This window comes from Protopterus annectens, chromosome 17.part0, assembly GCF_019279795.1.
Source record: "Protopterus annectens isolate FY-2018-M chromosome 17.part0, PAN1.0, whole genome shotgun sequence".
Lineage (NCBI taxonomy): Eukaryota > Metazoa > Chordata > Ceratodontiformes > Protopteridae > Protopterus > Protopterus annectens.
Genome location: NC_056751.1, coordinates 368,536,755 through 368,561,870, shown reverse-complemented (window position 1 = coordinate 368,561,870; position 25,116 = coordinate 368,536,755). Strand labels below are relative to the sequence as shown.

Sequence of the window (25,116 nt, the reverse complement as noted above, 5' to 3'; positions counted from 1 at the left end):
CTACTGCTGCTGGTCTGGGGTCGGGAGGTGGGGTCTGAGATCCCTACCTGAATTCAGTTTTCGCTAAAACGCAGTGCATTCTTGGCATATTTCTCACACGTCATGCACTAACACTATGCAAACTTTGTTACTCGAGAAACGAAACTTTAGAAGCAGATGCGGCTCACGTGATTTCTAGGAAAATGAAATAAAGTATGTAACAGGTCTCTAATATATCGTCGCCCTTTGTTGTAGTCCCGAAAGCTTTCCGCTAGGCTAGAATATAAAGCAAACAAATAACCCCACGCTCCTTCAAAAAAACAAGGGATATCCGGGGATTTTGATTGGCTGTATGAAGAAACGTCATCGTGTTGACAGTTCCCCAGCCTATAAAAATAAAGATCGGGCTCGTGTTCTCTGAGAAAAAATTAACATGCTTTCTTACACATTTGTTTATGTCTAGGAAAACAGGTAATGAGCTACTTTAGTTGCAGGAGGGGCTGTTAATAATTTGTTTTCAATAGCTAGCGAGGAAAAGCGTTATTAACCAAATGTATCTAGGTTTACTTTTTGTAATCCGATGTGCAAAATCTAGCTGTTAGTTAGTATTACTCTGCCTGTGCGCCTTACATGAAAATGATGCATGCATTTTTCAACTGTGTGAATTTTCTAATAAATTCCTCGTAGAGTCTTAAAAGATCAGCGGTGGTTGCCAAGTGTCGCATATTGTAGTCGTGAAATGCCTTTAGTGCTGCACACCTAGCAGCATTAATGTCATCTTGCTTCATTTTCATGTCTCAAATGGGGAACGTATTTTACAGAGGAATGCTCTTGTATTCATTGCTAAAGACTGGGTTTCACTTTTATGCCTAGAGAAACGTTCGCAGAATTTTTGGCTGGATGTGAGTGAGTGTTTTGCAAAATAATTGTCATTTTCTAGCGTAATTAAAGGATGTATAAAATGCTATATGTCCTAAAATTCAAAGACATTTGTCATTTTTCCACAGGATACAACTAAAGAGAGACTGGAGTCTGGACTGCCCTGCCGCTGCGAAAAGACACAGGTAGTAACTTTTTTTGTAGCGTTTGTTACAGTTATGTTGAATGCAGACTGGTAAACAAGTCAACAGGTTTTCAAACACGAAGCGACTGCAGAATTGTGTAAGGTGCGTGAGTCTTACTTTGAAGTCATTGACTGTGTCTCGTATTGCCAGCGTCTTAAGTGTGTTAATGTATGGCATGACTGCAGTTTATGGTGCAAATTAGCGATGTTACAAATGCTTTAACATACACTTATATAAAGAAAGGTCGCAGTCTAGACGGATGTCGATGCCGCAATTTCTAATTAATCAGGGACAGATAACCCGAACTCCGGCAGACTTTCATCTACTGGTAGTGTTTATTAGGAAGCTGGCAGAATAAAAAATAAATTGTGAGGATATGCATTCCAAAAAATAACATTTCTGAATTCAGTGCCTGGCATTCTTTAGTGACAGACCTGTCACAACTCTTAGGAGTGATAGGGAAACGTCTAAGGCATAAGTGCGGTGAAATTGCGTTTTTATGGTCACTTAAGAGTCTATGCTTATGATACTGGCAAGTGTCAGATTAATTTTTTTTTAAGGGGGTGTGTAGGATTTCTCCACCTGGGACTTTGGGATGAATGTATTACTACCCCCCCACCACCACCACCACCACCACACACACACACACACACACACACACACACACACACATAGCTATCCTGATATTTTGTCACATCTGTAAAACCAGCAAAAAGCTAGTGCAGCAGTCTTGCATACTTAAAACTATGAGGGTAATAACTCTTATTTATATCTGCTGTGATATGACCCTGTTAGGATGAAGATGATAATGAACATGAACAATATAAGCACTAGAAGAGCTGATGCTTCCGATCATCAGGGATAGTTTCTCTTTCAGGTAGTTTTATAACTAATACCAGAACACCAGATTCTATAACTCAATTTATTTGCTTAAGAATTCAGTACAATCCCAAAAATAATAGAATAAATGCTCAGAATCATAAATATGTTTAAATATTTCTCTAATTCACTTAAAAAGTTACTAGAATAACATATTTTGCATCAACATCTATTTTTGGACAATAAGTATAAAACTCAGATGTCTGGATTAATTGACTGTTTGTAATCCTGAATGATTTACCAGCAAATCAGACGGTCTGTGAAAGTAGGGACAGTGACAAGTATGCATTACTCCTCAATGGGATAAATCTTACTGCTTCTGCTGTTTGATGACTGCTAAACAGCAGTGACTAATCTGGTGTGGCAGTACCAATGTCGTACAAGGCATTGCTGTTTGCTGAAATTAAGTACATAACTAGTACTGCTGTGGCTTATGCATGCATGTTGTGTGTGTGTGTGTGTGTGTGTGTGTGTGTGTGTGTGTGTGTGTGTGTGTGTGTGTGTGTGTGTGTGTGTGTGTGTGTGTGTGTGTAAAACATCAATGATTTTTATCTGTGCATGCACCCAATAATGCCAGGACACAGACATTATTCTTCTGTGTATCAGTAAAAAATGTACCTAACAAGTAATTATATTTCGAAAGTAAGACAGAACATATATCACAGAACATTCAGCCACTTAGATATTCTTGGAGCCTGGTGCCCCACCCCCTCACCAGCCTGTCAAAAGGGAAAATGGGGGACCTTTATCATCCTTGACTCTGTGTTGCTTGTTGGAGAAAAATGTATCAATTTTCTGAATACGCTGTTTAACCTGAATGGTGCTGAGATATGACCCTTTTAGGATAAAGCTAATAATAGCCTCTGTTTACAACCACACCCATTCTAAAACCAGCCCTGCCCAAATGTGTGTGTGTACATGATATTACATCTTTAATTTTCATCACAGTCAAACCTTAGAGGTGTGCACATGAAGTCATTATAGCTTGTGTTTGAGCTGAGGGCAGTATTTCTCACAGACCTCAGAGGTATACAAAGAAGGTTACTATAGCTTGTGTAAGAGAGGTGTACTGTCTAGGAGCAACAAATTTGAATATTACTGAAATCATTCTCACAATCACATACTAGGCACATATACATGTTGGAGTGAAGAACATGCTATGTATAGGTATATCATCAGTCACTTGAAATATATGACAAAGGCAATTTAAATCTCTGCTTTTATCCCAGTCTAACACCAGAGGGATGCATAGGCAGTGACTTGTCTTTATTAGAGAGTTAAATATTCTCACAACTACTGGCTTGTTAGTTTACTGTATTTTGTCAGCTTTGAAAATTAAGCCTTGGGCACAAATTATGCCTTGAAGAAAAAAAATAAGACTGAAATTCTTTTTTCTTCATAATTTTATTTTAGGCAACCATTGGAGTAAAATTAAAAAATGCTCTAAAATGCATCCCAGGCCATCTGTAAACCTGTGGGAGTTATTTTCTAAATGGTTATTACTGGGCTGTCTTGTTCAGGAAAGGTGTGTTGAAGGATGCAAGAAAAACTAAAGCTGAACCACAACAGTGAATTTCTTTCCTTAATCATAATTTCTGTTCAAGCTATTATTGGATGAAAAGGTTGTGTAAAATGCACTTCAGAGCATATAGAAAGTATGGCTTCTTTGAAAAGCTTAGAGTAAGGCAAAATGTGAGAGAAGGAAGATAAAGGTAACGTGATGCATGGGGGAGCCAAATGGAGAAGGACTCAGAGCAGAGGACTGGAGGGTGTGTGTGTGTGTGGGGTGGTGGAGGGTGTGTGTGTGTGGTGGGGGGAAATGGTCCAGTCATCATTTCACTTTAAGTCCAGACCTGTACATAGACTTGTTGCAATGTATCACTGTTGCAACTAAGTGCCAGTAACTCTAACTGCCCCTTTGTTAGACAGCTCAACATAGGGATAGTGTGATACATAGGCCTGTTGTAATGTAAAGGTTGCTTAGGATGGATGGCATTGTTAGGATGATGCTTTGCACACACACACACACACGCACGCACACACGCACGCATTTGCTGGCAGTACCGGGGTAACGAGCTCACCTGTTTTGTTAGCCATGATTAATGTGGAGTACTGCAGCAGCGTGTTTTTCTAAGTGGCTTAAACTTAAAGGGGAGTAAACCAGCAGTAGAGTCCCTACTCATAGAAACTTTTAACAGACCGCAACCAACCTAATGATGCAAGGGATGAGCTCGAGTTGTCCATGTGTCACACCTACACATTCTAGTCCATATCGCTGCTTCTATACACTCTGTTCATAGAGGGCTGTACTTCGGTCAGCTGGTCCCCTAGGCAAAAGGGCTCCACAGTATCCCTCCCACACCACCCGGTGCCCCCATCCTGGTCTACCTACACCATCCAGATTACTGAAAATGTGCTCCTGTAGAGCAGCTGTCTAGGTAGCCATACCTAAGGCCGGCTATGTGTTCCTATTGAATTTCCATGGTTGGCCCATCTGTGGATTAGCTGCATAAGGTAAGTGTTGGATAGTTATGGAGTTTAGGATAGGGTGCGGGTTAAGATAAGTGCTTAGATAAGTAATGTATGTTAGATTTAGTGTAGGGTTAGAGGTAGGGTTTTGTGAAATGTATGTGTATGTAGGTTTATTTTGTTTGTGAATATTTTCGTATGGGGAAATGTGCGGTAGTTATGGACCTTAGGGTTAGGGAGGGGTTAAGGATAGTGCATAGATAGTTTTGTATGTGGGGTTTAGTAGTGTTGGAGGTAGGGTTTTGTTATGTGGATTATTTGTTTTGTTTGGGTGCATGTCTGTAGGGGTGTGTGCGGTAGTTACGGACCTTAGGATTATGGAGGGGTTAAGGAAAGTGCATAGTTGTGTATGTGGAGTTTAGTGTCAGGTTAGAAGTAGGGTTTTGTGCTTTACTTTAGGTTAGAAGTAGGGTTTGATTAGTGTATGTATGTGGTTTATTTGTAGGTAGTATATAGGTAGTGGTGGGATTGGCCGACTAACAGTTAGATTTTTGTGTGTTCGGGATTTTTGTGTTTCGCGATATAGGGGTCGATATTTTGGTATTCGCTCATAGGGTTTTTCGCTTTCATAATATAGACCCATCCAAACCAACGCAATCTTGCCTCTCTGGCTTTGTCTCCAAATCATCCAACCTGAGCTGACCCTCTAATATACTCATTCCTAATCCTGTCCATCCTTGTCACACCCCTTGCAAATCCTAACATCTTTAACTCTGTCTTGCCTTTTTGTCAATGCTACCGTCTCCAATCCATATAACATGGTCTCACTACCCTCTTGTAGACTTTTCCTTCCACTCTGACTATACCCATCTGTCTCAAATCACTTCTGACACTCTTCTCCACCCTGCCTGTACTCTCTTCTTCACCTCTGTTCTACACTCACCATGACTCTGAGCTGTTGATCCATGGGGGGGGGGGGGGTGCAGGGAGGCTTGTACCCTTGCAAAAAATATTTCTTGAATGCTGGACAGAAATCTTCAGAGTTCTGCTATTTGCACTGAGTTGCACCCAAGTTTCCAGTAAGACCTCCAGTTGTTTGCTCAGGCCAAGGTTGTGACTGGAAAGGATCTTTAGACCAACAAGACCGGGTGCCTGTGCCTGTTGAAATTCCAAAGACTTTCACTGTGGTCTTTGGAATACTGGAACTATGTGTGCATGTGAGGTATATATGCCATGTCTAGAGTTACATTAGAGTAGTCCACCTCTGAGTTACTGTTGTACAAAAGTAGCAGGTATGTTAAGGGGTAAAAAAGTGCTTTAATGATGTAACACAGAGTTTCAGAATTCACTCCTTTTTTGTTAGAAGTATGACTGTTGACAGGGCTATGGTCCCTTGATCCAGTTCACTGTCCATAATAATCTGATAGCCAGTAGTGGGTCCAGTCTCAGAATTCATATTACCAACAAGCAAGCAACAAATGTAAATGCTCAGTCAAATGGATCAGTAACAACTTGCTAAGTGAAATTTGGCCTTAACCATGTTGATCTGGGCCATATGCCTACATCATCCACACCCAACAGTAGACCAATTGAACATCTACCATTGAAGGTGTGAAGGTTTGGGGTCTAGCTTCCCAAGCCTGTTTCTCATTTCAGTGCTTTGTACTTCTTCCCCACAGTACCTACACATAACATACAAAGTACTTTGCAAGTAAATCTGGTAATATTTCCTTGTATTGTAGCTTTCTGTCCCAGCCCAAAACAGATCACTGCCACCACTCCAGATTACGTGAATGGAGAGCTCCAGTTATTGTTCCACTCTTGAAAAATAAGCTGAACAACTATGAACGTATAATAGTATTGTATAGCAGAGTGGTTTGGCCAATCAGAAGTGGCTACCAGTATCTAGTAAACATTCAAAGCAAGCACCCTCTTATCAGTTAATAAATAAGTAAACGGATCGGCCACAAGGTTTTAGAGGTGTATCAGTTAAAAAAGTTGACAGTGCATTTGAAAGCTAAATATACTGAAAAATGTATTGCATGTGGAAAACAAAGTTACCAGTCTGAGAAGATAGGATGCTTAAAATAAGAATCTGTGTAGCCAGCTAAATCTGGTAGTTACTGGGCTCTGTCTATACTCTCTGGGGTTTCAACACATAACAAACGGAGAAAATTACAGACAAACTCAGTGATACCAAGTAGTAAGGCAGCCCACTTAATTCAGTTAAAAAGTAATAAAAGTGAACACTATAGCTCCACTGTGTGTTGATGTTATTTGCTCCACAGCATGTCTATTGTTGCAGACTACATTTTTTGTTGGTAAACGTTCAGGTAAATGCATTTTATTCTTCATTCTCACTGTCAACACACTGAAACCTCTTCTTTAGTGTCATATTGCAGCATTAATCCTAAGAAATTGGGCATACTGAATTTTACTACAGAAAACAGGATATAGCTTAATATCACAACTAGGAGCCTGAGTTATGTGTGCAGAAACAGGAATAAATAGTACAGAGCAACAGGAGCTCTATAGTTCACAGAATATTTAATTTATTTTAAACAGCAACCTCAAAAACTAAGCACAACCCCTTTTTTGCAGGAATAGCCCAGAAGTACTGTCCGGCTTAGGTGACTTGCACAGTCAAGGCGAAACAGTGAATGCAGACCACAGGGCCAGAGGATGAAATGTGATTGCAGCTCATAGCCTTTAGCCTTTAACCTACCAGGAGCTTTTCTGCATTTACTCAGACATGCAGTAGACTTCTTATGAGCTCCACCTACTACTCTTTAAATGAGATCCAAGTGTTCTCTCAAAATCCACAGACTTAAACTCTTGCAGTACCCTTAGTACCATCTCACTGTCACCCCATGAACAACAGAGTCATATTCATAACAATAAACGTGAATGTTGTTTGCAAAGAGAGGGGGAGAATAATGGTTTTGTAGCCACTGGCTCTGCATTTGTTTGAAAAATTTAAGAGGTTAAATAAATACTTTAAACAGTTATTTGAAGTTATAAAAGTATAGCCTTTCTCTCACCAATAGTGAGAGAATTATTTATAGCAACAAAGCATAGCTTTTCTTTTAGCTGTAGTTTTTGTGCTGTGCATGGATTTTTATTACATAATTTTTGACTAAGAATTTGTATCCACTGTTCTTTTACTGTATTTTAGTTATTTTGTGACTGGGGTTAAGTACCAATGGCCCTTTTGTAGCACAAACCCAGGAACAGCGCAACATTTTTCTCATAGTAGAAAATAATAATAAAATATTTCAAGTGAATTGCATAGTTTTAGTTTATTGGACAACACAGATAAATAAAACACAATATATTCAAGTAAGAGTGTTCAAATGTACTAATCCTGTTAGCTGTAGTTGTACTGCAATTTTTATTGGATAAGCAAATTTCACTAAATATTTTAATCCCATGGTAGAATGGCAGTTCATAAGTGTTCAAATGTACTAATCCTGTTAGCTGTAGTTGCACTGCAATTTTTATTGGATAAGCAAGTTTCACTAACTATTTTAATCCCATGGTAGAATGGCAGTTCATAAGTGTATACTAGGTTGATGACCACTAGGGCCCTTATAAGCCTAGCTGTGCAACTTAAATGTGACCCACAAATTTGATTTATATTGGTGGTGATTTACTGACTGCCGCTCTCTCCATGAGACACAAAGGAGCCAGACCAAGGGTGAACTTTCTGATTACCCATCCACTGGTCCAAGCTGCACTTAAAGTGATGGGAGGAACTCTGCTTCACATGGATGGGAGCCTGTTCCAGAGAATGCAAATTCTCGAAGAAACTTCTGCCTTTCCAACATGCCATGTCTATGTTACAAGCAGAGTGAGGTATTTTAATCTAGTAGTTCTGATGCTGTTTGTTTTGCAGATGTTCATAGGTGTGTACTAGGCTAATGGCCCTGGAGCCTTTACAAGCCTAGCCCATAGGTCAGGTGGCACGATGCCAGGGTAATCCTTAGTTCCCAGTGCCTCTGTCGAGTAGAGCCACTGGAGTGATTCTCGGGGTTGAATTTTTTATTTCCCATCCACTCATCAAGATTTCTCCTTTAAGAGGGCCAGTGATATGCTCTGCTTGACATGTATGAGAAGTCTATTCCATAGCATGGGCAGTCTCTGGGTTATGAATCTGTCCCTCCAGCATGTTCTGTTGATTGTGGTAATGAGGTTGAGGTCTCTGGAGTATGTGGCATGAAGGGATTGTAATTTCCTTAGCTGTAGCATTTCTAAGAGAGCTGGGTCAGACATGGCTTTCTAAGTCAAGCAGAGATCGCCTTTTAAGTAGGTAATATGGGGCAGAGAATAGTTTTTTTTTTTTTAGTCTATTCATATAGGCCAGGTGTTTAAGGCCTAGGATCCTCTTTGTGAGGTACTTTTGTGGCCTCTTCAGTTGTTGCAGGTGCCTACTGAGGTACATACCAAATGGGGCATTGTACTCTATGACTGGCTTGATGAGGGAAGAGTAGAGGGAGACAATGACCTCTTTCTTCCTGGATGCAAATGTAGGATCCAGAGTTTTGGAGAGTCCCTATATCCTTGTTAGGTCCATGATGATGCGTTCCATAGCTTTACATATCGGACTCCTCATGCTAATGGGGCAATAGTTCCCAGGGTCTGTAGTTGCTCCTTCTTTGTGGAGAGGGATGACTGTAGCAGTGCACCATTTGGTAGAGACAAAGCCTGAGGTAAGGGTTTGATTGAACAGGGCACACAGGTGAGGTGCCAGTTCAGTCTGTAGTTCATGTAGAACACAGCCAGGGATATTGTCAGCTCCCATAGAAGCTGTATTCTTGGCCTTGGAAGTGCTGTTTTAACCTGTGCAGCAGTAATACTGGGGGTCTGGCAATCTACTGGTATTGTGATTGGTCCTTAGGGGGGGGTAAAGTTGGCACTGAATCTGTCGGCCAGTATATTGGCAATATCTGTTGGCTCTGTATAGGATGCACCATTGTGCAGTAGCTGAGCAAATCTGGGTATTGCCATGGAGATTCTTTACATAACTATATAGAAGGTCTCATGGTTGTCTTTACTATCTGCTACAATTCTGTTTTCATAGCTAGCATTAGAGGATTTGATGAGGGATCTCAACTTTTTGTTGAGGCTGATAAGGGAGTTTTTTCCAGTCTTGGGACTGTACCTTATTCCACATCAGTTTCCTCCTTCTGTTGTAGACTTTGTTTATGGCAGGAGACCACCAGATTGGCTTTCTTTTTTTGGAGGAGAGCGTCTTGGTTCTTTTGGGTATGGCGAGATCCATGCATTTGTGCACGTGTTCGTACAGTGCATTGGTGCATGATTCGGCAGTCATACAACTATTCTCCATTTGCATGGGTGCTGTGAAGTTAGCCACCTCTATTTTTAGGAGCCCAAAGTTAGTTTTGGAGAAGTTTTTCATGGTGGTTACCTTTGCGGGGGGGGGGGTGTTGAGCAACGGTGACCTTTGCGGGGGGGGTGTTGAGCAACGGTCACCTATCTGTAGTGGGGGTAAGAACGAGCTAGTCCAGGGCATTGGAATTAATGAATTCCAGGAAACGGGCAAGTGTATTGGTACACGAGTAGTTTTTCCAGTTAATGGAGGGGCAGTTGAAGTCGCCCAGTATGAGAGTGTTAGGTTGGACCCTAATATTCTTCATACCACACGAATAAGAGGCAGGAAAACCACCATCAGGACATGAATTCTTTATTACATTAATATTCTCCAGGGTGCTTCGGAACCTGGAGTGTGAGTCTTGGGACATGGTTGGAGACCTATAACAGGCTATGACCTGAATCGCTGTTTTGCGCAATGTTAGTTGCACGTGAAGTATCTCAGATGCATTATGTTGGGCTAGCAGTCTAGAGGTGTGTGCATCCTTTATGAATATGGAAACACCACAGCCTTTGGAGGTTCGGTCTCCAAGTTCTGGGGCCGAAAGGTGTGGAATGAGCTATAGCGTGGTAGTGCAGGGGTGCTTTCTGCTGCCTTGAACAAGGTCTCTGTTACAGCACAAATGTCAATGTTCTCCATTTTAAGAAGTGCTTCAAGTGAGTGCATTTTGAGACTTCTAGCATTGAGCAGCATGACCCTCCTATTGCATTTGTTTGTAGCTGTTACAGTGGTAATTTTGTCTTTGGAACACCACCTAAAAAAGGCACTATAGGGGTGGCAAGAGCCTTGGCCAGTATCTGGAAGCCCAGGGGTGACAGATGCAGGCCATCTCTGGCAAAGCATTGAGGTCTGTCAGTCATGTCATCCCAGGCAGACAAACTTGGCCAACTGTTAAAATCAGTCATTTTCTGCTTGTACTGTGGTATCTTTCTGGGTGATGGTAGGATGCTGCTCAGGGCTAGGGTCATACCCTCCTGGGCTACATAATCCAAGAGCTCCTCCATGTCTCTTTTCATGTAGTCCAGGGAGGTACGTCTCGGGTCATTCACACCCACATGTACAATGACAGTCATAGTTGTACCTGTTGCTGAGGGACCTGAGTGCATGTGTTATGTGGTGGATCCTGGCGCCTGACAGGCAGTTGACTGTTACTTTCTCCTTGTTCAACCTAGTGAGTGGGAGATCAGTGTGCCTCACTATCGAGTCACCTATGACTAGTGTGTTGGGCATGCTGTTTTGCCTTGGGGGCTTTGGTTGAGTGGCACACTGTTTTTAGGAGAGTTATATGTCTTGTGATTGTGGAGGCCAAGTGTTGGAGGTCTCTGCTGTTTGGGTAGATTTTTATTGAGAGCCTCAGTGAAGGTGGGTATGTGGTTTGTGTTTTTATGTGAAGGCAGTGCTGGCATGTGTTCTGGAGGGCTATGTGGTGTGGTGCAAGTGCTGACCTTCTCCTCTTAACCAGCTATTCCGGTCTTGGCTGGAGAGTGCGTGGCTTCCAGTTTAGATATATAAGTGCATCTCTCAAGTTTGAGTGTTGGGAGGTAAGAGGAGAGGCTTGTCAGTGTACATGAGGCAGTTGTTACATTGCCTCAAGCTGCCCAAGTTTACCAGTTTAATAGGAGAACCGACTTTAGACATGTCTGAAGGGGTGGGCATTAATAAGTACTGGAGCTGTTTCCTAGTAGAACTTTTAGTGCTGGTAGCATTTTTGTGCTACAATAATTGCTACAAGAAGTCTGGTAAAGTGCTAAACTAATAAGATAGTAAAAGTGTGGGAGAGGAGAGAACTAGCAGATCTAAGGGAAAAATTGAAGAGCAGACTGGCACCACTCAGAAGCTTGCAAACAGTCCTGGATACAGCAAATCTGTATCGGGACTAGACTAGTTGCAGGAAAGGTGGGAAACAAGTGCAAATGCAGGCTTTTAAACCAGAAAGTTGAAAGAGATGGAAAAACTGCCCAAATGGCGAATAAACTACAATTTCTGGGCCAGAAACCACTCCTGTTGTGGTAGGCTACCTAGTGCTTACCACTCCCACTGATAAGCTAGGCAGCTTCCCTCCAACACAAAGGCTTGGGGGGCTCAGAAGCTTAACAGTCCTGGATACAGCAAATCTGTAGTAGTACAGGTTGCGCAAAAGGTTAATCAAAATAGGGTCCAGGGGATGCCCTTTATGCCAGGCAAAGATCGCCTCTCAGAAGTCTGCATGATACCGAGTAAAGAGCAGGGCTTCGTGGCAATTAGCATAGGACATTGTGTTTCCTCCCTGTATTCCTTTTGTAAGGAACCTTTGTGGACATTCCAGTTGCTGCATGTGTCTTGTCAGGTACATTACCAAAGGGGGCATTACACTCGGATGGGTCTGAGGGCTGTCTACAGTGGTATGATGACCTGTCTGGACCTAGATGCTATGCCCTTGCTTATACGTTGAGCAACATGGAAGGATTTTATTACTACTTCAGACAGACTGAAGGCTAGGTTACTGTCTACATGAGTTCCCTGAACCCTGACTAGTGAATCAACATTTAAGGGTGTTTTACTGATGACATTATTACCTGGGGTTGTAAACTTCCAAAAAGGTACTATAATGCCTTTCTTGGTGTTGAGTTTTAAGCCATGGCTTTGGCACTAAGCATTTGTCTGTATTAGATCTTCCTGAAGGGAGTTCTTATCTTGGGTGGATTCAGTGACTGCTCTCCATTTGCAATCATCTGCAAATTTGGTTAGTCAGAGGCCTTTGACATTGGCCTTGATTTCTGAGTAGATGCCAAAGAGGAGTGGGCTTAGCACAGAGCTTTGTGGGACTCCACTGGTGACTGCCCTTTTTGTGGATGTGGCCTCACCGATTTTAACCTCCTGGCTCCTAACAGTGAGCTAGCTAGCTGTCCAGCATGTTACAAAGAGGTTAATACCTAGTTCTGTATGTTTTTAGGTCTCCTATGTCCTTGTTAAAAATTTCCATGATTCTTTCCATGGCTTTGTAAATAAGACTAGTCATACTAATGGGTTTGTCATTTCCAGGATCTGTTGAATGTCTCTCCTTATGAAGGGAGGCCATTGCAGTCCTCCTTTCATGTGGCACAAAGCCTGTTTGAAGACTGTAGTTAAATAATGGCTCCATGGGTCCTGATGACTAATATTTCGGAGTATTCAGGAGGCATCCTGGGATGTTATCAGGGCCCATTAAGACTGTGTTCTTGACTTTAGTGAGTGCAGCTAGTACATGCCCCCTAGTTATAGCTCACAGGGTTATGTCTGATGGTATTTTTGAGGGGATGGTTGAGGATGACAGAGGAGTAAAGTGGGGAATGAATTTGTCTACTAACAGGTTTGGTGTATCCCCAGGTTCAGTGAATGTAGCACCATTCACCACCAGTTCAGTACATTGCTGTCTGCTGCCCTTGAGGTTTCTGACATAGCTGTAGAAGGCCTTATGGTTAATTTTCATCTGGGTAACTATCTTAACCCCAAAGCTGGCTTTGCTTCACCTAATTAGCCTTCTTAGCTGCCTACATATGTTGATGAGAGAGTTTCTGTTTTTATGGGAATTACCCTTCCTGATTTTTGCCATATTTTTTCCCTTTTGTTGTACCCGCGGTGGTGTTGCTCTAGTAGTGTTGTCACCTCACAGTAAGATGTTGTCCAGTTCGATTCTCAGCTAGAGCGTCTTCTGCGTGGAGACATGCGTGAATGTGTGTACCTTAGTTGAAGGTTGTGCATCAGGGCTGGTAACTCGGCACATAAAAATCACTACCAATCATTAGCGGACCAGAGTTCCGCTGTGGCAACCCCTAACCCGGAAAGGCCGAAAGACACAACAACCCTTCCTGATTTTTGCCATATTTTTTTCCCTTTGTTTCCTTGTTTCTAGGGCTTGTCCTGGGCTTACTTCTGGTGCAACCATTGACATGGTTGCACATAGCTTCTGAGTAATTCAGCATAGGCTGCTGGGAGTTTGGAGGGGCATTGAATTTTAACAATCATAACTTAATAAAAGGTAATTTGCCTTTGAATAGTTTCTACTTCAGTTTACCCTTATATACTCAATTACTTAATTATACAATAAAAAACAATCATTCAATTAAAATTTACACAATACCTTAAAGCATACTTTTTCCATATACATTCCTGATTCAAGACCCTAGGGCTCATAGTACCAAACTTTAAAATCAACATAGTTTCTTTTTTTCTCAAGTTTTTAACTTAAGACCTGTATGGATTAATATCTACCCTATCTAATATTGTTGCTTTCAGCCCCTCCGGGTTCCCATTATGAAATGTTTAAAATTGAATCGCTACAGGGCTGGTTTGCTTATTTTTCCTAATATCTTCTTTCAACCTACATGAAAATTGTCTTACTTTCCCCCACATAACATTTCTGACATGGACATTTCAAACCATACATAATTCTTTCTCGATTGAATTTTTTTTCCATTTATGGATGTGAACTCTTTCACTATAAACTTGCACACTACACTTTCCACATGGTGACGTTCCCTCCATGCGTATAGATCTAGTAATAGTCATAGCTGGCATTCTAAAATTTCCATTGACCAAAAAATCTTTAATGCTTCTACCTCTCCTAAAAGAGAAGCTTATATTTTTATTTCACAAAAGATCCATTTCTCTCTTCAGCCCAATCCAAAAATATTTAACTTTTTTCTATCACTACCTGTGAAAATATGGTATATGTAGATGTGAAATATTTACATTCTTGTTCATTATTACTCCTTTTCCCTTGTCCGTCCCCTTTCTGTTTACGACCCTTTCCATCCCTCTTTACATCTGCCTCATCACAACCTCTCCTACAAAACTTATAAAAGGTTTCTTCCATTTCCATCTCAGTTTCCACCGGGTCATTGCACAACCTTCTTACCCTTAGAAACTCACCATATGGAATGGATCTTGTAGTATGTGGAGGAGAAACTCACCATATGGAATGGATCTTGTAGTATGTGGAGGATGACAACTATCTCCATTTAGGACGAAGTTTCTAAATGCTATTGGTTTTAATGGAATTATGGAGTTGATTTCAGTTTTGAAGGAGACAGCTTTATGGTCAGACATTACCAGGGAGGATGAGATGGGGGGGGGGGGGTTTAACATTCTCCCATATTTGTAAACATGAGGTCCAGTACGTTGGAGCCTCTAGTGGGTATATTCACTATTTCATCAAAGGTGTTTGTATTTAAGAAATCCAGGAATCTCTGTGCCTGTAGACTTGAGGTTGTGTAGGAATCCCAGTCTACAGAGGGGTAATTAAAGTCTCCCATAAGTAGGATGTTAGGTTGGATTCTAAGTGTCTGCAGTAGATCTAGGTATGTATTGTGAGCTTCTTTGGACATGGAGTGTGACCTATAGCTGGCTTGAATATGGTACAGGATTTTGTCTATGGTAATCTGCATGTGGAGGAACTCCAGCACATCATCCTGTTTGACCGCCCAGGAGGTATGCTTGTTAATGATATATATGGAGACACCTCCTCCTTTAGCCCTTTCCTGTGCAGCTACTGGCCTAAAATTGTGGAAGACACTGAAACCTTACACTGCCGGGGTACTATCTGCCACTTTAAACCAAGTCTCATTAACTGCACAGATGCCTATATTCTCAAGTGTGAGGAGGGCTTGGAGCGAGTAGTTCTTTGTTTAGGTTCCTGGCATTGAGCAGTAATATGTTTTGGTTCAGTTGAGCTGATTTCACTATGTCAGTAAGTTTATCAATTTAGCATTGCCTAAAAAAATGTGTTATGGGGATAAAATTTTAGCCAGTATTTGAAAGCTTAGAGGGAAGAGGTGCAGACCATCCTTTGCAATGTGGTGTGTTATCCATGTTCTCCAAAGCTAACAAATATTGGATCCTCTTATGATACCAGAAAGGCAGCCAGTTATTGAAATCAATCATTTTTTGTTCATATTGTAGCATCATCTTTGATGCTGGTAATGTGCTGTTCACTGCTTGTCTCTAAACAGCATGAGACACAGTTTGAAGGCTTCATAATGTCTCTGTTCATACAGTCCAGGGAGGTACATCTCAGGTCATTTACACCTACAAGGACTATGATGGAATCATACTGGTACCTGTAGATTAATGACTTAAGTGCATGAGTGATTTGGCGGATTCTGGCTCCAGATAAGCAATAACAGTTATCTTCTCTTTGTTCAGCCTGGTTAGAGGGGCATCAGTATATCTTACAGTGGAGTCCCCTATGCTGAGAGTCCTGGGAAATGTTTGCTTGCCTTAGGGGCCCCATTGAGATGTGATAGTATATGTGGTGTTAGATGTTTTTCCTGAGTGCCTTTTGGCTTGCTGAGGCATAGCGTTAACGACAGGTGACCTAGGTAATCTTTATCATTTAAGAAGATTGCTTCTAAGTGCCACAGGATATCAGTGTGTGTGTGTGTGTGTGTGTGTGTGTGTGTGTGTGTGTGTGTGTGGTTTTGACAACCTGATATGCACTTATGTGAGAGTTTAGCCTCCAGTGCCATTGCATAAGTACACCTCGCTTACTGTGTCTGCTTCTTTAAGGAATAAGTGGTTGTCCATAAACATTTGACAATTGCTACTTTGTCCCAGAATCCCCATATTCACCAACCTGGCTACAGAAGTTAGGGAACTGCATATCCATACTGTCCACTCCTTTTGATTTGTGAGCTACAGGGGTGGTGTATTGGGGTTAGAGAAAGCTATTATGGGTGCTTTATCAGAGCACATTATTCTAAACAGTATTAAATTCTAGTAACTTTAATGTTTATACAGTACTGAATTAAATTAAATCTGTAAGTATCGTCACTTGACTCCCAATTACCTGCTCTAAGCTTGTTGGTGCACAACGTATTTGCACTGTATTGCTGCTTTACAGGGTACAGGTCTTTGAATTGTTATTTCTAGGTGTTTGCAAGTGTGCAAGGCCCTGCTAACGCATGTAAACATTCAAAATTTCTAGCAGCACAGAAAAAAAGAGACCCACAAGTGCAATGCTACCACAAACCACATCAGCTAGCTGGAAATCCCTTGCTGATTTTAATTTCAAGACTGTCTTCCAGCAGTAATAGTGCAAGGAAGAGCTTTTTTCTAGAAAAGAAAATGGTGAAATACACAGATACAAGTAGGAAACCGTAGTGATCACTCAAAATAGCTTAAGTGTTATTTAGCAATCAAAGGAACTTTTCTTTGCCTGAAAGACACTGGATACAAGTAAAAAACTACTTGAATGCAGGCTAGGACTCCAAGGTTTGCTGAGCTCCTGGAAAGTGAGCTGGAGACCATATGTAGTAAAGGAGGTTTACTCAACAGCAGTACTGGTTTGCTGGGTGGGCACACAGTTGTCATGGATCCATAGAAAACAATGGGTGGGAAGAGTACATAAATAGCTTATACAACAGTCTGTAGCAGTGAGAGGGGAAAGAGGGACTTTGGAAATCATCATAAGTGGTGCAGGCCACATACACATCCTTTTTTATATAAAACACCATCAGCAATTGGGGGAAGTTCTTCAAAGTTTTATTTCATATCTACTGTTTTGGTATTTAAGCTTTAGCTATAGAATTTCAAAGAGAGGAAAAGCTGCCTTTTTATCCTTTTATGTATCAGTAAATTGCCATTTTATTTATAAAATATTCATACCGGGTGCAAAAAAAATGAAGGGATCTGGTACAAAAAGCATAAAATAATTTTTGTTAGTAAAAAACATATATGTAAAATTATGTAGGAACACAAGTGATGTAAATGTATTGAAAAATGCTTAGTACTAATAAAATAACTAATCAGTTTCATGTTTTTCAGGTGATTATCCTGGAATCAGCTGATTTTAACTACAAGGAAATCTCAAAGTGCAGATTACGAGCAATCACCTGGTTGTTACATTTGTAAAGTTTTGCATTGACTAACAGCGAGTGTTATAATGCCTCATAAAACATCACCTCTATTGCAAAGTATCTCGTAAGTCTATTTTTGTTACTGGTTTTTGAAAGCTATTTATTTTTATTTAGATTTTTGCTAACTAGTGACTTCAAAGCAAGGGGTTTGCAGGAAGCAACTGAACTGGTTGGCTAACTGGTACATGGTGTGGTTATATTAAGGTAGGTCAGTGACTGCTTATCTATGATCAAACACCTGGGGTCAGTCTGTTTCATCAACAGACTCTCATTTACCAACTCATTGTATGCACTTCATTGATTGCAGACACCTATTTACCAACTCATTGTATGCACTTCATTGATTGCAGACACCTTAGATGTCTGACTGCAATCAACTTAAATAATAATAATAATCCTAGTACTGTATTTCTGCTTGTCTTACAAAAACACATGCTAGCACTGTAAATTACTTTTTAAAATGACAGCCAGTGTCCGTCACTTTCTTCCACAGTTTGCCTCAATGTCTGAATTATAGCCACTTTGATTGTGTATGCCTCAAAAAAGCTGATTTGTTTGACATTTCTTGACCAGGTTAGTCGGAGGTGGCCACGGTTAGCGTTGTCGCCTCACATCAACAGGTTCTCCGGTTCGATTCTCGGCTGGAGTGCCTTCTGTGCGGAGTCTGCATGTCCTCCCTGTGGTCGCATGGGTTTCCTCCCACATCCCAAAGACATGCTGTAGGTGGATTTGACACTCTAAATTGGCCCTAGGTGTGAGTGCGTGCATGTGTGTGCCTTCTGTGGAAGGTTGGGCACTGGGCTGGCAACTCGACACTGTAAAACTCCACTGCCAGTCATGAGTGGACATGTGATCCACTGTGGCAACCCCTAACCGGGAAAAGCTAAAAGAAGAAGTTGACCAGGTTAGTCGGACTGGGGAGTTGCCCTTTTTCAGTGGAGACGCGAGGAGAAAAGCTTCAAAACACACAACTGATATAAAATCACACAGGAAATTTAGTACTTGGATCACCACATACAATTACATACTATACTGAAAAGCAAACGGAAATTGTTATGGTAATTGCATATTTACATAAGATTATATGAAAGAAAAAAGGTAGTATAAGAATCAACATGGGTAATACCCAAGTCCTTGATCATATGAATGAGTAAATGCATAAATAATAAAAAAACGTGCCCACCAGTTACTGCCTCTTTAATGATTACATACATGTAAGATGTCAAACTGTGATCAAATGAATGCATAAATAATGGCCATGGTAATGTATTTTAGCTTGTTGCTGTCAAGCATGTAGGGCAACCAGCTCCAACACTATATACAGAAACACATATACACATAGAGTGCAACCAGTTCCAACCCTACACATCACACATACTCATGCACACTGATGTGCCCACAAAATGCATCCTCTTTGCTGGCTCTGTACACCATAGGTGTCTGATAAAATGAATAAACACACAAGTAATGGCCAGAGTAATGTGTTTCAGTTCACCACTGCCAAATACAGTGCAACCCATTGCAGTCCACCCCTTCAACCAGCCCTCCTGTTACAGGCACATTATTGGCTGTACAGTTCAGATGTCTGTGTTCGAATGAATAAATACATAAATAATGGCCAAAGTAATGTATTTCAGCTTAATACTGTCAGAAATGTACAATGCAAGCTACTGTAGCTCACAGACCGACACAAGCATATAGCTGTGCCCATGAGTTATAGCCACTTTATTGACCTTCTGCAGTGTCATGGAAGCATGTATGAGGTAGTCTGCAAATTAAGCCATTAAATTCATAGATGGCAATAGCTGCCCAACTTTTGTCAGCACATGGGAGGGAATTTAGGGACTGCCACTTGAGAGGTATGCTACTTTACATAAGTAACGTTTAGGAGCTAGCCCTTCTAGTTTTTACCTATGCTTACTGTAAATACAGCTGTTGACCATATCCATGATGCTGACTGAACACTTTGCTGAGGTAAAGCCAAGATCATACAGAAACTGCAGCTGCTGAATGCAATTTAAATTGAAAGTCCTTAGTTTTGCTTGTAAGGGGAGCTGGTGTTCCCCCAATCCATTTGTTTTCCAGTAAATTAGTTTGTTACATGGTAACCAAAAATATTTTTGTATCCTGGTGTGTGAAGAGTACATTTTGTGTGTGTTTGAAGTGATCACAGCCTCCTTAAAACAGGTGTATAGTATAGAAGAGAAAAGAGCATAGTGCAATTACAGCTGGAAGTGTATACAAAATACTGACATTCAGGAGGTTATGGTTCTGTATTGCAATGCAATTACTCTGTATTTTGATAGTGAAAGAGAAAAGGATACGCTACAAATGTTTTGAGTCCTTTCTGAATATCTCTGCTGCATACTTTTATTAAAGCTGCCCATACTATGGGTGCAGTGATAATGACAACAGGGAGTCATCATGAACCTGGTTGCCTAGCATTTTGACTTGTAGCCAAAACACACCTCTTATTCAAGGTGTTAGGCTTTCATAAATCATGGCCTATGTCTTAGATGTTTCATACAGATTGTTAGTATGACCGGATAAAATTTAGCATCCACTGCTATACCCATATTGTTGTATACATTTTTCACTATATGCCTATCTTTGTGATATGGTCAGTGATGTTTTCATTTTTCTTTTACCAATAATTTACCTTTACAACATTTGTTGATTTTATTCAGATTTAAGTTTTTTCATATATTAGTAGAATATTCTTGCCATGTTTGCTAATGGGTTGGTTGTTTATATATCTCAAAACATTTTGCAGATGTTAAGTCTTCTTGAGCCAGGCTTCAGACCGTCTTTGTCATTGTCTTTTAAGAATGTCAGTTATCTCCACTTCCCAAAGCCATGCTGTCTTGAATAGCCATTCTGAAACTGAAAAATTGTATTGTATTTACCTTTGTCCTTGTCATGGCTGAAAAGGGTCTATTAAAGACTGATTCACTTGGCTGGGGGTCTATTAAAGACTGATTCACTTGGCTGATAAATAAATATTTCAAAGTGCCATATTTTGTTACTGTGATTTCCAAAGGCAGTGGTCACCTATGAGAATGCAAGACAATTACCTTGCAGGTAATGCTACTCAATGCTGAAGGTAATGCTACTCAATGCTAGAAGTCTAAACCTCAAAATGCTCTCTCTCTCGAGACACTCCTAAAAAATGGAGAACATCAATATCTGTGCAGTAACTGAGACCTGGTTCAAGGCTCCACAGAGAGCAACCCTGCAATACCAGGATACAACTCTTACCACACTTCGGCCACCAAACCAGGACCGAAACACTAAAGGTGGAGGAGTGTCAATATTCACCATGGATATTCACACCACCAGGCTAGTTGCCCAATACAATGCGTCTGAAATTCTCCAGGTGCAACTAACACTAGGTAAGACTGCAATCCAAATTGTAGCTTGCTATAGATCCCCCACCATACCCCAAGATTTTCACTACACCTTTCTAAACAAACTGGAAAATATTAAGATAGAACCAAACACCCTAATACTGGGTGATTTTAACTACCCTGCCATTAACTGGGAAAACTACTCATGTACCTACCAACACCTTTGCCCAATGGTTCTTGGAATTCATAAATTCCAACGCCCTGGATCAACTAATCCATAGTCCCACCAGGGGCTCCAATATCCTAGACCTGGTCATTACCAACATGGGAAATCGATGCTCCATACCTATGGTCACCCCCTCGTTAGTCAGGTCTGACCATAAGCTAATCACCCTTAACATCCACATCCCACCCCCACCCCCTAGTAAAGAAACCACCATAAACTTCTCCAAAGCCAACTTCATGCTACTCAAGTCAGAAGTGACACGCTTCATGACACCCATGCAGACGGGAACTGCAAGTTCTACTGCTGAATCCTACACTAGGGCACAGTACGAGCATATCCACTCATGCATGAATCATGCCATCCCAAATAGAACCAAGATGCTCTCATCCAAAAAAAGAAGCCAATCTGGTGGTCCCCTGCCATAAACAAACTTTACAACAAAAGGAAGAAACTGTTGCAGAAAAGAGGAAAATCCCAGGATGCAAAAAACTCCCTTACCAGCCTCAGTAAGAAACTGAGATCCCTCATAAAATCCTCCAAAGCTAGTTATGAAAATAAAATTGCCAAAGATTCCAAAGACAACCACAAGGCATTCTATAACTGTCAAGAATCTAAATGGCAATGCTCAGATCTGCTCTGAGCTAAAACAGAATGGCATTAAATATACTGATCCCAAGGATATTGCCAATATCCTGGCAGATCGATTCAGTGCCAACTTCACCCCCCTCTCACCCCCTAAATGGCCCATCTCAATACCGGAAGATTGCCAAATTCCGGTAATAACAGCCACGCAGATAAAAAACGCACTCTCCAAAGCTAAGAATACAGCATCCATGGGACCAGATGACATCCTGGGCTGTGTACTACATGAACTACAATATGAACTGGCACCTCACCTAAGTGTCATGTTTAATCATAGCATCACCTCAGGTTTCATGCCCACTGAGTGGCACAGAGCTGCAGTTATCGCACTCCACAAGGGGGGATCCACCTTGGATCCCGGAAACTACCATCCCATCAGTCTGACAAGCCTTATCTGCAAGGCCATGGAGCGTATTATCATGGAACTTATAAACAAAGACATTGGCAACCTTCAAACACTGGACCCCACCCAGTTTGGATTTGTGAAGGGCCGATCTTGTCTCCTGAACCTGATTAACTTCTTTGAATCAGTCTCCAGAGCCATGGACAAGGGTAAAGTGGTCCACACAGCCTATCTAGACCTTGCCAAGGCCTTTGACACCATCCCCCACTCTGGAATCATAGATAAACTTACTAAGCTGGGCATTAATCCCTATGTCACTCAATGGGTTGCTTACTGATGGAACCCACATTGTAAAAGTAGCCGACTCCAAATCCAGCTCCAGAGAAGTGACAAGTGGAGTACCTCCGGGTTCAGTCCTGGGGCAACTCTTGTTTGGCATCTACTTCTCTGAAGTACAAGTCAACACCGAAGTGACTCTGGCTAACAAAGTTCGCAGATGACTGCAAACTGGGAGCCATTATTGAATCCCCAAATGATGTGGATACTCTACAAAAGGGCCTTACAGAAACAGATGCTTGGTGCCAGAGCCATGGGCTCAAGCTCAATGCCAAGAAATGTATAGTTATCCCCTTTGGGGAAAAAACATGTATCCGTGAATTACCATATAGGTGGCAGTACACTAAACACCGAAAGTGTGATAAGAGACTTAGGGACACAGGTGGACAATTGTCTCACCTTTGATAACCACATCGCCACAACAGTCAGGAAATCCTTCTATGTGGCACACCTCATCATGAAGGGCTTTTCATCCAGAAAAAAGGAGGTCATTGTCCCACTGTACTCATCCCTCATTAGACCCATTATAGAATACAATGCCCCGTTTGGTATGTACCTCTCAAGACATCTGCAACAACTGGAAAGGCTGCAGAAATACCTCACTAAAAGAATCACAGGCCTAAAGCAGATGCCCTATGCTGACCGCCTTGAAAAACTCCAGCTATACTCTGTCACATATCGTCTACTCAGAGGCGATCTCTGCTTAACATACAAGGCCATGTCAAACCCAGAGCTGTTGCACATGCTACACTTAAAGAAATCCCAATCCCTCAGAGCCACATGCTCCAGGGATCTAAACCTTGTCATCACAATAAAAAAACATGCTGGAGGGATAGGTTCCTGACCCAGAGACTCCCCAGACTCTGGAATAGATTGCACATACATGTCAAGCAGAGTGCTTCTTTGGCCCTCTTCAAAAGGAACCTTGACGATTGGATGGGAGAAAGGAAATTTACCCCAGGGATCACGTCAGTCACCCTGCTAGACAGGGGTCCAGGGAAGTAAATGTGGGAAGGAATAGCCAGGGAATTGTTATGGCTAGGCTTGTATAGGCCCTAGGGCTGATAGCCTAGTACCAACCTATGAAACTATGAACCTATGAATATTGGTATTAAATTAAAATTACTGTTAATCAAAATGTACTTTATTAGTGAAATACATACACCACAGTGGTATGCAGTGTCCTGTAATTTCCTGAGACTAGATGGTATGTTATTTTTGTGAGTGTCTTTTGGACAGAAAATAATCCAACATAGTTGATTAAATTTTCCTCCATACACTGTAACAGTATTGTATAAACTGGCCTATAAACTCTTGAAGTAAAAATGTTTTCCTATATTGGCTGTGTGCCAGGAAGAGGCAGGCAGTTATTGGCAAAAAAGTGTGACATTTGTTATCAAGAATACAAGCTGTAACATTAATACGAACAGCAAAACAGATGACTCCCAATATACATGTATACATACGTGTATATATAATATATAAGTGTGTGTGTGTGTGTGTGTGTGTGTGTGTGTGTGTGTGTATATAATATATATATATATATATATATATATATATATATATATATATATATATATATATATATATATATATATATATATATATATATATATATATATATATATATATATATATATATATATATATATATATATATATATATATATATATATATATATATATATATATATATATGTGTGTATATATATATATATGCGTGTATAACAAGGCTCAAATTCTAAACCTACCACCCTAGAAAACAAAAATGGGAAGAAACTGAGGGTAATGCTGCTCAATGCCAGAAGTCTAAATCTCAAAATGCACGCACTCGAGGCCCTTCTCAGTATGGAGAACATCGATGTCTGTGCTGTAACTGAAACCTGGTTCAAGGCTCCTGAGAGCACCCTGGCACTATTAGGTTTTACCTCATATCATGCGTTCCGGCCCCAAAACCCGGACCACACCACAAAAGGAGGGGGTGTATCCATATTCATAAAGGATACTCACACCTCCAGGTTGGTGGCAACGCACGAAGCTTTGGAAACCATCCAGGTGCAACTAACCATAGGCAAAACTGCTCTACAAATTGTAGCATGCTACAGGCCACCCTCTCAAACTCAGGAACCCCACACAGCCTTCCTGAAGACACTGGAGGGTATAAATGTATCTCCAAACACCATCATATTGGGTGACTTCAACTACCCGAATATAGACTGGGAACATTACTCAAGCCCTAACTTTCTAGCCCAACGGTTCCTGGAGTTCATAAATTCAAATGCCATGGAACAGCTAGTCACTGTTCCCACGAGAGGAGAAAATATACTAGATCTCATTGTCACAAACATGGGGACAAAATGCTCCACACCGAAGTATATCCCTCATTGGTGAGATCTGATCATAAACTAATCTCACTGGAAATCCACATCCCGCCCCACCCCAAACAAAAAGACCATAGTGAAGAACTTCTCTAAAGCAAACTTCACACTACTCAAGACTGGTGTAGTATCCTTCAAGGCCCCTGAGCCAGAGGAAACCACAACCCAAGCTGCGGAAGCCCTTACA

At 41.1% G+C, this 25,116-nt stretch overlaps 1 protein-coding gene across 3 annotated transcripts in view; it reads left to right on the top strand.

Annotated features, from left to right (window-relative positions):
* Nucleotides 1-365: 365 nt before the first annotated feature.
* Nucleotides 366-25,116, top strand: part of LOC122791286 (interferon regulatory factor 3-like) — a 128,851-nt gene continuing 104,100 nt past the window's right edge. For 2 of the 3 annotated variants that reach the window (XM_044058969.1, XM_044058971.1), the window contains exons 1-3: nt 366-450; nt 987-1,043; nt 17,566-17,721. In XM_044058969.1, coding sequence (XP_043914904.1) covers nt 17,684-17,721 — 38 coding nt within the window. In that variant the 5' untranslated portion in view covers nt 366-450; nt 987-1,043; nt 17,566-17,683. Of the gene's footprint in view, nt 451-478; nt 882-986; nt 1,044-17,565; nt 17,722-25,116 lie in introns of those variants that run through there. The other variant, XM_044058970.1, reaches the window with a different exon arrangement.